General features: G+C 34.4%; 1 protein-coding gene across 4 annotated transcripts in view; it reads left to right on the top strand.

Moving 5' to 3' along the window:
- Positions 1-1,213: 1,213 nt before the first annotated feature.
- The window catches only part of LOC150104961 (E3 ubiquitin-protein ligase Siah1-like), a 94,422-nt gene continuing 80,426 nt past the window's right edge, over positions 1,214-15,209 (top strand). For all 4 annotated transcript variants that reach the window (XM_090396068.1, XM_090396065.1, XM_090396066.1 and 1 more), the window contains exons 1-2: positions 1,214-1,433; positions 14,325-14,418. In XM_090396068.1, coding sequence (XP_090252194.1) covers positions 14,367-14,418 — 52 coding nt within the window. In that variant the 5' untranslated portion in view covers positions 1,214-1,433; positions 14,325-14,366. The remainder of the gene's footprint in view (positions 1,434-14,324; positions 14,419-15,209) is intronic.

Here is a 15,209-nt window from a genome sequence, read left to right on the forward strand (position 1 = left end):
TCATTCTCTTTGTCGGAAACTAGGATAGAACATATAATATTTCCTCTGTCAATTTCAGGAGTAGGCAAGTAGGATTAAAAACCAAATTTCCTGGAAAATTTGGTTTTTAATTCTACAGCACAGAAAATTGAATGCATAGCTTTATACTGTTTTAGCAAACAATGTAATGTAACTGTTAACTTTGAGGATCGCAAGATAACTGCTGTCATTTTGCAGCACTTTTCCCAAATCTATTACTTAAGATATTGAGAACGCGAAGAAGACACTAGCCGACCTGTTGATGTAATAGGCTATGTGTGGAGATGAGTTGTCAATATTTTACGAAACTTCGTTAGATTAAAAGAGCTCCACTTACACTCTTTGAGAATAATAGACATTAGAGATTTTATTTTTGTTATTTTATCTTTAATTATAAATTCTCGACTGACTACTCCCTATAGGTGCATAAAAGACGCTAACTGATTTTTTAAATTTATAATTATTATATTTTATAGTATACTGAATTTTATAGTATGCTGAATACATTTTCCAGCATGCTGACTGGCTAAACCAAAATGTGTGTGTTCGAATTCTGCTATAGGCACAGATGTTTTTAAATATATTCAAGTTTTAAACACCGATGAAGTTCATCGTCTGGTATAAGATTATAATCATTTTCTTATTGGAGGCATGAAGTGGCTTAAAAAAAGTACCATATGTGGTGTCCAGAGCAGGGTTTCGTAGGTTCTCCTGAGCATTGTTTTAAGTGGAGACTAAGAATTAGTCTCCACTTAAAATTTAAAATTTAAATTCATTTAAAATTCTAAAACAAACAAACAAAATAAAAACAGATTTTTTCTTAAAGTTTTAGTATATTATAAAGTTTGGTAACATTTTGTGAGTGAGATTCTCATTTTCATAGTTTATTCTATTTATCATGCAACTTCATTGTTATAAATGAAGGTTATAAATACAAATAGAAATTTGTATTTATCTAATTTTAATATAATACAGATTATAAATTTCTTACCTGTTCAATCATTGGATATATTTTCTACCATATATATTCTATCTTAATTTTGGGGATATGTTGTCAGCAAGATTGGGAGTTATTCCAGAAATTCATTAATGAATTTAAAGGGAATTATTGAGACAAATTGATTAAAAAGGGAATAGGTATTAAATAGCCAATTCTTGTATGGGTTTGTGAAATGACATTGAAGTGTGGAGTTAGGCTGGGCAATGAATGCTGTTGTTGGTTTTTGCGTGTGTTATTAGTGCTCTCTTTATGATTCTGTGTGACGCTTTAGTTTACCGAAGTTATTTGTGTAAGGAACGCTGAACTTTAAGTAATTAATTAGAAAGAATAGCTTTCATACTTTTGTAAATCATGTAAATTTAAAAGAAAAGTTTTTCTGTCGTTAATTAGCTTTTGGAGCGTTTTGATGGAAGAGGTAAGTAGCATTTAGCTGGATGCTTATTGTTAAGATGATTCTTGATGAGATCGTGTTTCTGATTAATTACATTAAGTCATCGAAAGCTCTTGAGACGATTATGGCCATGTGATGCTAGTTACAAATTCGACATGTAAACATATTGGAACTTATCATATCGTGTTCAGTAATTTCTGAATTTTATCATTAATACAATTCATGATATAAAAAAGCCTTTAGTGTATTTGTGAATTAAGTTTCAGATGTGGAGATTTCAGATAGGTTCATATCTTGAAATACTTGTTTATGGAGAGTTAGTGCTAGAAGTTATGCTAGTATTTTTTTTTTTTTCTTCAGATTTATTAATGTAAAAAATAAAAAAATTTCCACCTTCCCAATATTGTCTTTTTTTTTCTTTTTTTTTTTTAAATTTAATATTCATTGGGTACCGAATACGGTGTATTTTATTTATATTGAGTTATTTCCCCACACACAATTTGGTTTTTGATGTTCCAAATACACATCAACTTGTTTGTCACAAATATTTTTTAATAACAATCCCATACATGCGAGGTTGTACAGCGTATAGTACTAACGTATGGATGAGTTGGAAGAAAGCTGAGGAGAGACTGTTCCAAAAGACAGCATTGGAAAGATGAACATCAGTTTGGATTTGAACTGGTATAATACATACTACTGTATTTATGTGTAATGATCACGACACTTAAAGGACTACAGATACATGAGTAAAATAAATTGTGCATACATTTTAAACATTGACAATCCCAGTGTACACTTGTCATGCTAAAATTTTGTTTCCTTGCACAGCATGTATAAATGCATAGTTATACTACTAAGTGATAATGGATTTACATTCTATAAAAGAGATTTTCATATCATGAATTGAAAAGAATGAAAATAAGCTATCCCTGGAAGTAGATTAGGACAATGGAGGAAGATTTTCCCTCATAGATTTGGTGAATTAATTACTATGTGGGTTGTGAGTCATTTTCATGTATACTGTACATTGAATGTTAAGAAATATGTAGCAGACAAAGGATCAGTTTTGAAATATCTGATGTTGATATTAAAACACAGGACAAGAATCAGATAAACCATGTGTGGGTTGGATATCACTGTTTACTTACAGTTAGATATAATGTGGTTTGACTTTAGGTTCCAAGAGTGTGCTTTACCCACACAAAATATAAGCATTTGAAAGCCGAGAGCAGATTTTTTGTAGAGAAAGAAATGCTCTTTATATTTAGGAAACAGCTTTTTGCTTATTGCTCCAACAAATATTAGCTGTGGAATCTGGTGGATAAAAGGAAAAAGGTTTTTATTCATCATATTAAAAATCCACTTGAAAAAAGTATTAAGATTAAGAGGAAGAGGTTGAGATATGGTGATATGAGGTCAGGGCCGGCCAGCTTGGGGGGGGGGGTGCAGTGGGTGCAATGCACCTGGGCCCCATGATCGAGTGAGCACAGTCGGTACACATTTGCGGAAATGTATTATATTTCTAATGTGTTTTTTTTGTTTTCCTGTGCCAAAATCATTTGCAGGTAAGAGGTTTTACAATACGTTTATTTAATTCTTTAATTTTTACCTTTGAAAAATATTTTAGGGCCCCAAAAGGTTTCTTGCACCCAGATCTCTTTATAGAGAAGGCCAGCCCTTTATGAGGTTATTAGTTTGTTGTGGAAGGTCTTAAGCTGCATTTAAACATTTGCAGAATTTTTTTTTTTTTTAAGGGGGAGGAAAAAGGGAATAAAAATGAGGAAGTTTTAGAAAGATACAAGAGATAGGACAAGAACATGTGGTCTTTGGAATGTTGGTGAGGAAATATGAGCTGCAGTTCTTTAGACCATTTCGTCTTGTTTTATGTCACTTTTGCTTTGTTATCCTAGTGAACAATTATATCCTCTTATATAAGACAAATTGATAAGAGCAAAACCGATAAAATGATAATAACATATCAGTTGATTAAGGATTTATGGTTGATACTATATCCCTAGGCAGTTGTGTATGAATGGTGTTGGGAATAAGTTGAAAGTTTTTGCTTGAAGAGTGGTGAGTCAGTGTAGAAAGAGTTTGTGGCACTATATGAAATACATCATGATAGAATTAGAAATTTCTGCAGTGAGTCTCTGGGTGTCATGATATATTAATGATGGTCCATATATCACATGCAGGTAGGCTGATTAATGATAATTAGCCTACTTGCATGTGATATACAGACAGTTTGATTTCAGTTGTTGTTGCACTAGTATTAGTTGTTTAACCAGAGATTGAACCCATTTGGCATCTGTGATGCTCTTTGGTTGGAATGGATTTGAATCCTATATAGAATGTGAAGAACCATTATGTGCTTTTTTTTTCTTTTTTTTTTAGCTGAAAGTGAGCTGTCTTGTCTCATAGTTAGCAGTGTTTCCTCCCAGAAATTTGTGTTTTTCATTCTGCTAGACACAAACAAACTGAACTAGAGAATAAACTATTTCTAGACATTAACAATGTAGATAGGAATAACTGACCTGTCTTGACAGCAAGGTTATATATGAAGCCAGATTTCTTAGCCATAACAGGCTATTGAGCCCAGCATATTAAGGTTTAGGTGCCTTCAAGAGATTGCATTAGAATCACTTTCAGTTATACTTGTATGAGAGGCTAGATTATGTATGACTAATCAAAAGGAGAAAGTTCCATAGAGAGAGAGAGAGAGAGTCAAGAAATATTGACTTTCTTTCCCTTGTCTGAGAGGCCCTTATGGGTAGTCATCTGCCACTACCATAACTTAGCATAATTTGATAATAACACAATCACAGCTAACATTTGTGCACAAGTCTTGCTGATGGCAGCAATCTGAAAAAAGGATTTGCTGTTATCCAGTAATTTTGCATCAGAAAGATTCCATCATGCATGATGGAATCTTTCTGATGAGCAAGCACTTCCAGTTTAAAATATTTATGTCAGCTCACTTACACCTTCCTCCCATATTCTTGTAATTTTGGTTGGTTGATCATCACTTATGGTTAAAAGCAATGTTAACTGAAATGGATCAAGTGTTTCTATAAGACAAAGTTTTTCCACATTGCATTGTTTAATTCTTGCTTTAAAAATAGGATCTGAGAAGTATGGGGTGAAGATTCTTTTCATATTCTCTGTATTTATAACTATGTGATTGTTTATCCTCTGGCTGAAATTTGAACCTGCACAAATAGTAGTTTAATTCTGAATATACTTTAGTGAGGTTGTTGGGCATTACTGCATCAGTTGAGCATGAATGATTACAGTGGCACAGTCACCTATCTACCACATCAGCAGCAAACATGTCATTGACCTTGTTAATTTATATACAGTAGAGTAAACTGAGGCTGGAACTTTCATTTGAGGTATAGTTTGGGTTGGTAGCATGTTAAGTGTATACACAATTATTGAAATAGCTCTTAAATATATCTGTTTAGCTTAATTTTACCATCTAGAATGTATTTTCAAGGAATGTTTAGGATACTGTCAAGGCCTCATGAAAAATTAATTATAATTATCTGGCTATAATGTTCTTTTTAATTTCTAATTTTTCCTAAAGAAACAAATCATGAATTATGAGTTTAGTATAACACAAAAATAGAATCTAAAAGGCCACAATTGATATAATTAATGGTTACTGATATTATAGATCCATCATAAGAGTTTATTATTACTTTTAGTTTATTCATTATAATACTTCAAAGGAAATAAGTTAAGCCTTTACAAACCTATGTTTTTATTCAGTTTGAGTCTCAGTAAATCTCACATATTAAATTCAGTTATATGAAGAAATTCTGTCCATTGTTCCCCTGGTGTAGTTCTAGTGGTTATTTCTTTTTAAAAAGCCACTAAAATCTCTCTCTCTCATCTATCTAATTTTATTTTAGTTTACTCTTTTTTAAACACTGATTGAAACATTCACTTATTGAAATATATATTATTGGAGTAAAAATGAAAGAGAAAAATAACTTAAGAAGATATTAAGTCTTCGATGTCATAAAGTCATTGTTTAGAGAGAGAGAGAGAGAGAGTACTGAGGAAAATATAAGAAAACTTAGCTATATATAAAAGTAGCTGATTTAAAAGTCATGGGAAGACTGGTAAGAATGTAGAAAAGAGAACTATCACAAAGGTGGAAAAATGTTCTAGAGGATATTGAAAAATGTAAGAAAGGATGCTGTAAAAGGAATTAGATGACATATATATTATACACAAGAGGTACAAGAACCTATAGTACATTAGTACATACCATGTATGAGGTGCAGATAAGTTTTGAGGAAGAAGGGCTGGAGGTCAAAGTTGTAAGGAAACACATTATGAGGAAGACTGTTCCTGAGGATAGAGGTAAATGAAATAAATGAGAAAGAGAAGAAGCAAGTTCAATGTTTTTGCAGTTGTACTGATAAGTAATGTTGAACAGCTTCTGCTCTTGTTTTAACATGCTTAACAAGAAGTGGAAGAATGGTGTTTGCCAATTCATTGGGCAGTGACTGTGGATGTACCTGTAGAAGGGAGACAGCTAAAAATTGCACCTGTGAAATAGAGGTTGCAGTGAACCTTTGAAGTGTCATCTATGAATTACTTTGAAGGGTTATCTGTAATTTGGAAGATTATTCAATGAGCTAAGCAGTGACATAACTGTGGTAGAAAATATTCAAGATCAATGTACAACTATCTTGGAACATGTAAAAATTATCTTCATTGGTGTGAGGGCTTTCATGCCCTGCATTCTACCAAAAATTCTCATTCATTTTTTAAGCTCTGGTTCTGTATAAAGTCTGCCAAAACAGGGAAATAAAAAAACTTACTGCAGGTATCTTGCATCAAGAACCTCCAACTTCATACCCATCTACACTGAGGTATGCAATAAGTGCAAAACAGTCATCAGTAAATCTAAATCTGACTTCATAAAGTCCAATAGTAGAAAACTTGACTCCTGTCCAAAAAGAAGTGCATCAGATGCAACTTTTGAACGACCCCTGGTATTGCTCTTTTCCTCCAACTCTTGCATAACAAATTGTCTCCTACCATAGCCAGAGTCTGAACACCATATGTATTTAGTTAAAAAGACATCAGAAGAATAGTAAACAACTTGAATGCTAAAAAGTCTTCTTGTTGTCCTGATGGCTTCTTAACAGTTGTACTTGTGCTATGGATCCAACACCTGTCTTGTATTATCTTTACAATCTTCTGTACTTAACTGGCACTTAACCCAATGTGTGGAAGCAATTATATATCCAGCCTGTTTCCAAAAAAAGAGAGATAGAAGTCCACTATCAAACTACCAGCCAGTTGCCATCACTTTAATCCTTTCCTCTCTAATTAGTGGAGTAGTCATCTACTCCACTAATTTGTCTTGTCTGTTAATCAGCAACCACCAATATGGATTCTGCCATTTAACGGTCCTTACAGGACTGATTGACTGGAATGACTGATTCACCCACTACTGAACATTCACTGTGGAAAAGTTGAGAAACATGCTCTCACTTTTGACACATTCAGAGCTTTTGATTGTCTTGGATTAAGGCCTGCTAAGCAGATTTGTCATCCTTTTGTTCACCTGCCACCAGTGGTGAGCTATGGAAATTTTAACAAAGGGCTCGCATCATCGAGCAAAAAAAAAAAAAGGCCTAACTTAGCCCTTATAATACTTATATTGCGACTTTGTAGAACTTCTGACAGATATGATAATTCCTGTAGGATATCAGTCATTAATGCTAGATCTTTTAAAAATTCCAAATTGAGAAGTTGGTTTAAAAAAGCCCTTATATTTATCGTTCAATGCAAAATGCTTGCATAAAGCTGGGTAATTTCCCAGGTAATTACATACATATGATCACATACAAATTACATACAAAGTAAGAGCCGTTCATAAACTGCAGCTGCCCATCGTGGACCAAACACACAGCCGATCTTTAAAATTTCGATACCAAGGTCTTTTGCAATCGTATTTAATTCTCGTTGATTTTTTAGTGATTGATGATAAAAATAATATAATTTATTCATAAATATTTCAAAATGATTTATTTCTTTAATGTTTTTTATCGAATCGTCTAATGTTAAGTGTAAATGATGAGCGCAATGCCAAATGACAACGTTGGGAAATTTTTGTAGAAGTTTGATTGCAACACCTGATTTGTTTCCTAACATTACACTAGCTCCAGCAGAACAAAATGCAATGAAATAATTTTTATATAGTTATCAGAAAATCCATATGAATTTAAAGTAGCAATTACAGTAGCATGTATACATTCCACGGTGGTATTTTCTGGTTCTACAAGATTATTAAAGAAGAAGAACATGGGGCTCGCAAATTTCAAAAAAATTTAACAAAGGGCTTGCACAAGTCCCTACAGCTCGCCACTGCCTGCCACCCTATGTAATTGGGTAGCCAGCTTCCTCTGGTTATTCACTGCATGTCATGGTTGATGGCTCCTCTTCAAGCTCACCACTGATATAGGAGTGCCTCAGGGCTCTGTCCTATCACCTACCCTCTTTCTCATATACATAAATGACCTACTCTCAGTCACCACTAACCAGCTACAACTTTGATGATAATAATACACTTCAGTCATCTTGCTCTTTGACAAATCATGTAGTACACTCAACAATGAATGCCTTAAACATTGATCTCCATACTATCCTTCAATGGGATGAGCATAACCTGGTCACCTTCACTGCCATCAAAACACAGTCTTTCCTTTTCTCTTGCAAAGGGAATCTCAACTTGCCTTTCCTTACTGTCACCTCAGGAATACACAAGTTGGGTCTTCTAAGTCAACTGCCACCACATACTCTGCTAGGTCTTGCCTGGTGTGAGATTCCAAGTAGTCGTATGTGAGAGGCACTGTTGAAGCCATGGAATAGCAAGGAGACTGGTCGCTCTCTGTATATAAAACAAGGCATTCTGTCAAATGCATTTGTAAAATCCAGCAGTATCATCATGTAGCCATTTCCTTTAACCAACTCAGCTGTTACTCTATTATAAAAAGTTAGTAAATTACTAAGGCATGACTGACCCTTCACATAGTATGTTGCCCCTCATATAGTATCATATTCTTATCTGCCCATTCTTGAATTCTCTTTTTTGAATAATTTTTCCAGTACTTTTACCACCATGTCTGAGGTTCTGATTGGTCTATAATTTGCTATTGCAGTCTGCAATCTTAGAACTTCCCTTATGCAAAGGAATTATTTTATCCTCTTTCCATTCCATTGGAACTCTACCAGACCTGAGAATTAAAGAACCTAGTCAGAGGTATTTCCCTTGCACATTCTTTCCAAACCTATGTTGATATCCCATCTAGTCCCACAGCTGTATTTACATTGAGATTCTGAAAAATCCTAAGAACCTCCATCTACCTCTCTTCCCATATCAGTTTCTGCACATACAGCAGTAACCTTACTTGAATGATATACCCTTGTAAAGTGGTCACTCAGAAACTCAACTATTTTATTTGCTTCTGTCACCTCATCACCATCAGCACTCATTAAGGTTAATCGTCATTTTTCCTCTTACTCGCCACGTAACAAAAGACCTCTTTAGGATTTTCTTTGGCCTGCTCATCTAGATTCTTCTTGTAATCTGATTTTGCATTCCTTACCATTTTGGTCACCTTTCTTGTCCAAGTCTTGTATTATTCATGAGTTTACTGTCACCTTTTTCCTTATATACTCTCCACAGCATTTTCTTCTGCAGCTCATGCTGTTGAAAAAAAGATTTGCTGAAAAGATTTCTTTTGTTATCATAATAATTTCACTTTTCACTTGTATTCAAATAAAATAAATTCTGTAATGCTTTCTATTCCCAAAGGAAACAAGGAACTCTTTAATCCTAATTAACTTTTTGAAGATTGGTGGACATCTGGTCTCAACCTTTCACTTTTCCTGACAACTGAGCCACCCATTCTCTTTCATATTGAAAGAGAATGTAGAAGACAAGCGCCATTTATAACACAACAAATATATGTTACATTTGAAATAGTGAGTTCTAGTCAGAATTTTTGAGCTACTGGGTTAAAAACTAGTTTCTGAGGGTGAGGAGGAATCTGATTATGCCAGTGATCAACTAACTTCACAGCTGGTGCTGAAGAAGGACCTAGAATCAAATCTGTATAATTTCTTTGGGTAGTCTACTGCTATGGAAGCTTCTGCTATTTTCAGCTACACAGACATTAATTGTGTTCCAATATCTGTTACTGTTCTTCTAAACACAGGTTGTTTTAAAAGATGTAGGTTGAAATATCTGTAAATGCATTGATTATGAAAGTAATTTACTGTGATATGCAATTTTTAAATAGCCATAGTGAAATGTGAATTTCATAAAATCGCTAGATTAGGCCAAACAATTCTGAAGTTTATATATCTGTACACTTGGAGGTAAAGGGCACTATGTCCATGTTTTACGGAATGGACATAGTACCCTTTACCTCCGGTGTACAAAATTAATTACACAAGTTATGAGAGATTGAAATTTTGGTTCCAAATGGCATATAGTCTTTCCTGGAGAAATTGTGCAGATTTTTTGTTTATAGAATTTAGGTATGTAATGATGGCTAATCAGTTCAAACCACTGCTGTTTTAAAATACCATATTCAAAATTGTGACCATAAGGATTATAATAAATATAACTATAGATTAAAAGAACATTTCAGATCACTAAGCTTAAATGCTTCATCTTTGTACTAAATTCAGGAGGATTATGTGTATGAACATAAGTTGCTTAGAGTTAATACATAACAGTTATAAACTTTACTTCATTAGGCATTTCAAGATATTTTTAAAAAAAGTATAAGTACCTATTAATATAGTTTGTTAATTTATTTGTATGCAAGTTATTCCAGGACTCTCTTAATGGATTCTATTGAAATTTGGAATCCTTACAATAACATGTCAAGACATTATAATTTTTGTTTAAGTTTGGACCATTTGAGGAAGTATTAAAAGACAAGTTATATACTACAATAATTGATCTGGGTGGATGGAATTTGACAAAATTTGGAAATTGGATGTTCACAAAGTGTCTGTGCAGTTTGAATTTACTTTTGATTGGATCATTTTTATTGGCAAAATGCTGAAAAGGGATTAATAATTTTGCACTGATTGGATGACATTTAATGAAATTTGATTGTCCCATTATTTCACTTTAGCAAAATTATGCAAAATAAAATTATGTATGTAGAATACATATCTTCCCCAGTTTAAATACCAACATATCTGTCAAAGGTTTTGCTAGTTCTGAATATATTATTGTATATGCATCATCCTTGTCCACAGTTCATCATACCTTACTTCCAGGCAACTCATTCCAATTAATCATAATTATTCATGCGAAAAAAACTACTCTTCATATCCCTTGCTCACATCCTCTTTATACAGCTTCTAGGGATGTCCTCTTGTTCTTCCCTATCTCCACCCATTCTACAAAAAATCTGATCCACATTAATCCAGTAATAATCTCTTACCAATTTATGTCTTGATCATCCCCCCCCCCATTTTTCTATCCACTAAACTCTGCAATTTGCATTCCCTCAATCTACCTTCATACTCTACATTCCAGGGACCAGAAACCACCTCAGTCAATCATCTCTGAATCCTTTCCAACATCTCTTCATCCTTTTGAAAACCCGATGACCAAATGTGTAATCCATCAAATCAAACTAATCAAAGCCTTATACAATGGAATCATAACATCCTTACTCCTGCATGTTAGTGTTCTCTGCATCATTCCCATAATGCACTGTGCTGTCCTTATAATTTTAGCAAAATGTCCCTGAAATTTCAGGTCCTTGTCCACCAACATCCCCTAGGTCTTTCATTTCCTCCGCCTCCTCTACAGTATCCCACTAATCTTATACTTTGCATCCCATCTCTGCTTACCAGTCTTTAAAACCTTACACTTTGCTGCATTGAACTGGTAGCCCCATTCAGCAAGTCTATTCAAATCCTTGCATGGCAACAACATCCATTGTACTCCTCATAGGTCTTCCTTACTTTGCATTTGCAAACAACTGTATCATCATTCAAGCCCTTTCCATTATCATTACCAAAATAGACCCTTGAGGCACACCACTGGTGACTTTCCTCTTTTAGAATATTGCTCCTCCATTACACAATTGGCTGATACCTATGATAGAGTTGATCTCCAATGCACTAATCTACTATCCAATTCCATCCATTCCAGTTTAATTACCAGCTTGTCATGTGGCAATCTATCAAAGGCTTTTGCAAATCTAGATATACCACCACGTATGCTTCCCTTTTGTCCAATGCACCTGTCACCTTGTTATAGTAAGTAGATTGCTAAAACACGATCTTTAGCAAATCCATGCTGTCCATCAAAGAGAATGTTGTTATCAACCCATTCTGAATCCTGGTCCTCACTAACCTGACACTTATGAAGTGAAACAATTTTGCCCTTTTTCCACTCCTTTAGTATTTGGGAAAATCTAAGACATATTAAAAATGTAAGTTAAAACTGCTAACTCCCTGGAACATTCCCTCACGACATGCAGTAGTATACCATCAAGTCTTAATAATTCTATTGACATTATTTGCTCAATTTTTCCTGCTCACTCACCTCAATAGCTTCTCCTTTCTCTTCCTGCTGCTCTCAAATTCTGTGTTACTTTCAAGAGGATGAAATACCCTTATGAACTGTTCTTTTAGCATCTCTGCTATATCCTTCTTAGCTCTTATTATTCTGTCATTCTCTCCAACCAGGAGAGAATGACAGAATAATCCTTCCTTAATCATTCTTTCTTCTGCTGAATGCGCAGAAAAAAAAAAAGAAAAACTCCCTAGGATTCCATTAATCTATTTAATATGTAAAAGATTATTAAAGAATGACTTTTCGTAACAATTCCAGACTTGGATGCTGCTCTTTCCAACATCTCTAACTTAATGCTACACAAACTGGACTGTAATTTGAAGTCTCTTTCTTAGCCATACTGCTCGATAATATTTTATATAATTCATTTTTGAGTAATATTTGCATTTTGCAATAGTTCAAAATGTGCTGTGTGGGCTATGGCTAGTATCAGTACTGGTTAGTATACCCAATGCTGAAGCTACATTTTCAATGCAGACCACATCAAACCGCTATGTAGTGGGGTAATGCATTTTGGGCTGGTAGCATTTCAGCCCAAGATACGTTGCTACTACACGAGACAAACAACACAAATTGCCAGCCTGGCTGGCCGAGTGGTTAGTGTATCCGCTCTCCAGCCAAAAGGCTGCGGGTTCGAATCCCACCATGGGCATGGATGTTTGTGATTGTGGAAATACTAGTGGTGGTAGTCAGCGGTAGATGGCATTGGTGTAGTTGCGGTCAGTTGGTGGAGACAGAGTTGTAGAGTAGGTGCCCTCCCTCGATGAGTCTTTGGACTCCCTGGAGGTGTCAAATAATAATAATTAACGTCGTCATTGTAGGTAAATATTGTGCAGTTTTTCTTTTTTCTATTTAATTCTAGCATTTAATTTATATCTTTGTAGAAATGAAGGAAGAGAAGAATTCTGTTATATTTTTGTTTTATTAATGATATAATTTTTTCAATCCATATTGATTTTTTTTTTTTTTTTACTTTTATTGCTACAACCCCACCATTACAAATTCTTACTATCCCCCCCCTGCTATTCACCAATTCCATTCCCACTGTGTTCAAGTCTGCTCACTACTGATGTCACTGCTCAAGTGAAAAATTGATGACAACGTTATATGGAAATGATTGTTTCCCATTGATATCCACTTTTCTGCATGGGCAATCATGTACTATATCACAGATAACACGATGGAAAATTGAACAAGTTGACTAACTTATCTTTTTTTCTGTAGCAGAATTGGATTCTGGAACAGTTAGCTCATCCCCTATGAATGATACAGTAGATCATGTTCACAGTGTATTATACAAGCTGCAACAGCATCTAAAACATCTAGTCATTTTCCACTTTTTCCTAAACCATGGAGAGATGTTGAATGCACAGCAGCCAAGAAAACTCAATAATGTTCTCTTGTACTGTATTATTGTACATAAGATGTTCTTTATTAGTTTCCCCTTGTAATAAGATACAATTTGTCTACTAGCTGTTTACTTGCACATGATCTCTACTCCTTATCAGTAAACCCTAACAAACCAAAAGCAGACGATTGGAATGCATACCAGCCATTGAATTAGAAACTTTTATTTAATGCCATGTTGGAACCTTAGCTCAAATTACAGCACATATGTAATTTGGCATAAATTCCACAAGGTGTTGGATTGCATCTACTTCTATAACAAAGTAGGCATTCACCAGACATTCCTTTAACTGGCTCAAATTTCATGGAGGAGGAGGAGGTGGACTTTGCTCAGGATCTGTTTTTCTAACATGTCCCATATAGTCTCAATGTGTTCAGATTCAGGCTTTGTGGTAGCCAAGGAAGATGATGGAAGTCACTCCCATGCTTGCTGAATAATTCTTATGTGATGGACAGCAGCATTGTTGTCCATGAAACAGTCGTCACCTTCCGGATAAAAAGTCAACATTGCAGGATGGACTTGATTGAAATGAAAATTGAGGAGGAAAATGAAGAGGAAGACCATGGAAAAAGTGGAGAGGCCAAATAAGAGAAGATTTAGATAAAAGAAACTTGAGCTGGAACAGTGTTCATGAAGAATATGGAAGAATAGATAGAAATGAAGAGCTTTGGTCTGCATGACTGTACTGTTTGTGTTGGAGCAGTTGTTGATGTGAGTGGTAGAGTTTGCTTTGTAAGGGGGGGGGGAGGTTATTTGTTCTCAAAATTATGTGCTATATATACTTATATATTAATTCTCATTCTTGCTATGCACTTTTATAAGTATTTATCTGCTCTAAAAGTGTCTCTATACTTGCATGTTTGTATAGCAACAATTTACTGAAGATATATGAAAAGTCAGGAGTCTGAATATGAGTCGCCAGACCTCAAGTAGTAAGGCAAGAAGCCACCTCACTGCTACAGGTAAATCTCTTAAAACTAAGTTTTGTTGAAGAATTAACTGATTGAAATGGATAATTTTTGTTAAAACTTATTGGCATTTTTATAATTAATGTATATTTTTAAAATTTAGATGTTTTTTTTTTTTTTTAAAAAACATTTCAATCCTTAAATATGATGAAAAATCTTTTTCAGATGTGACCGATGTTTCTTTTTCTATGCTATGAAGCATGAATATTCATACAATCCATGCTATGAAGATTAATTTACAGCACCTATGTTGTGAATTATTTGCAGTCTTCATTTAGTATGCTCAGTCCCTCTCGAGACTTGTGTGGTTGCATGGTGTGGGCGTTTCCCATTTCTAAAAGAATAGTTTTTTTTTTTCCTGATAAGAAATGTAACAAGGTCTGATTTGGAGGTCCTGATAAAGAGGTCTGATTTCACTCACTGATTGTTTAATGTTTTATTTTCTGTGAATTTTATTTTCGTATTATACTTTAATAGCTGCTATGTGTTTCTTTATTGTGTTAAGATCATGGCCAGTAGAAGACCATGAGATAGGTGTAGCAGAGATTGAAATCCTGCTTGTGGCTGCTCTTAAGATTTTTATTTATTTTTTTAAAAATCAACCTCACACATGAGAAGGTTGCAAAACCTCTAACATATTAGTGACTAATATGCTAGAGGTTTTGACCTCTAGCTTATTAGTCAAGAAGATTCTCACCTTCTTGAAGTGTGAGAATCTTCTTGATTTTCTTCTTGCATTTCTTGAACAACTTGATATTGTAGTTTTTGGAAAAAGCAGCATAAAG

Source organism: Typopeltis vanoorti, chromosome 7, assembly GCF_054136105.1.
Source record: "Typopeltis vanoorti isolate ZY-2024b chromosome 7, IOZ_Tvanoo_1.0, whole genome shotgun sequence".
Classification (NCBI taxonomy): domain Eukaryota; kingdom Metazoa; phylum Arthropoda; class Arachnida; order Uropygi; family Thelyphonidae; genus Typopeltis; species Typopeltis vanoorti.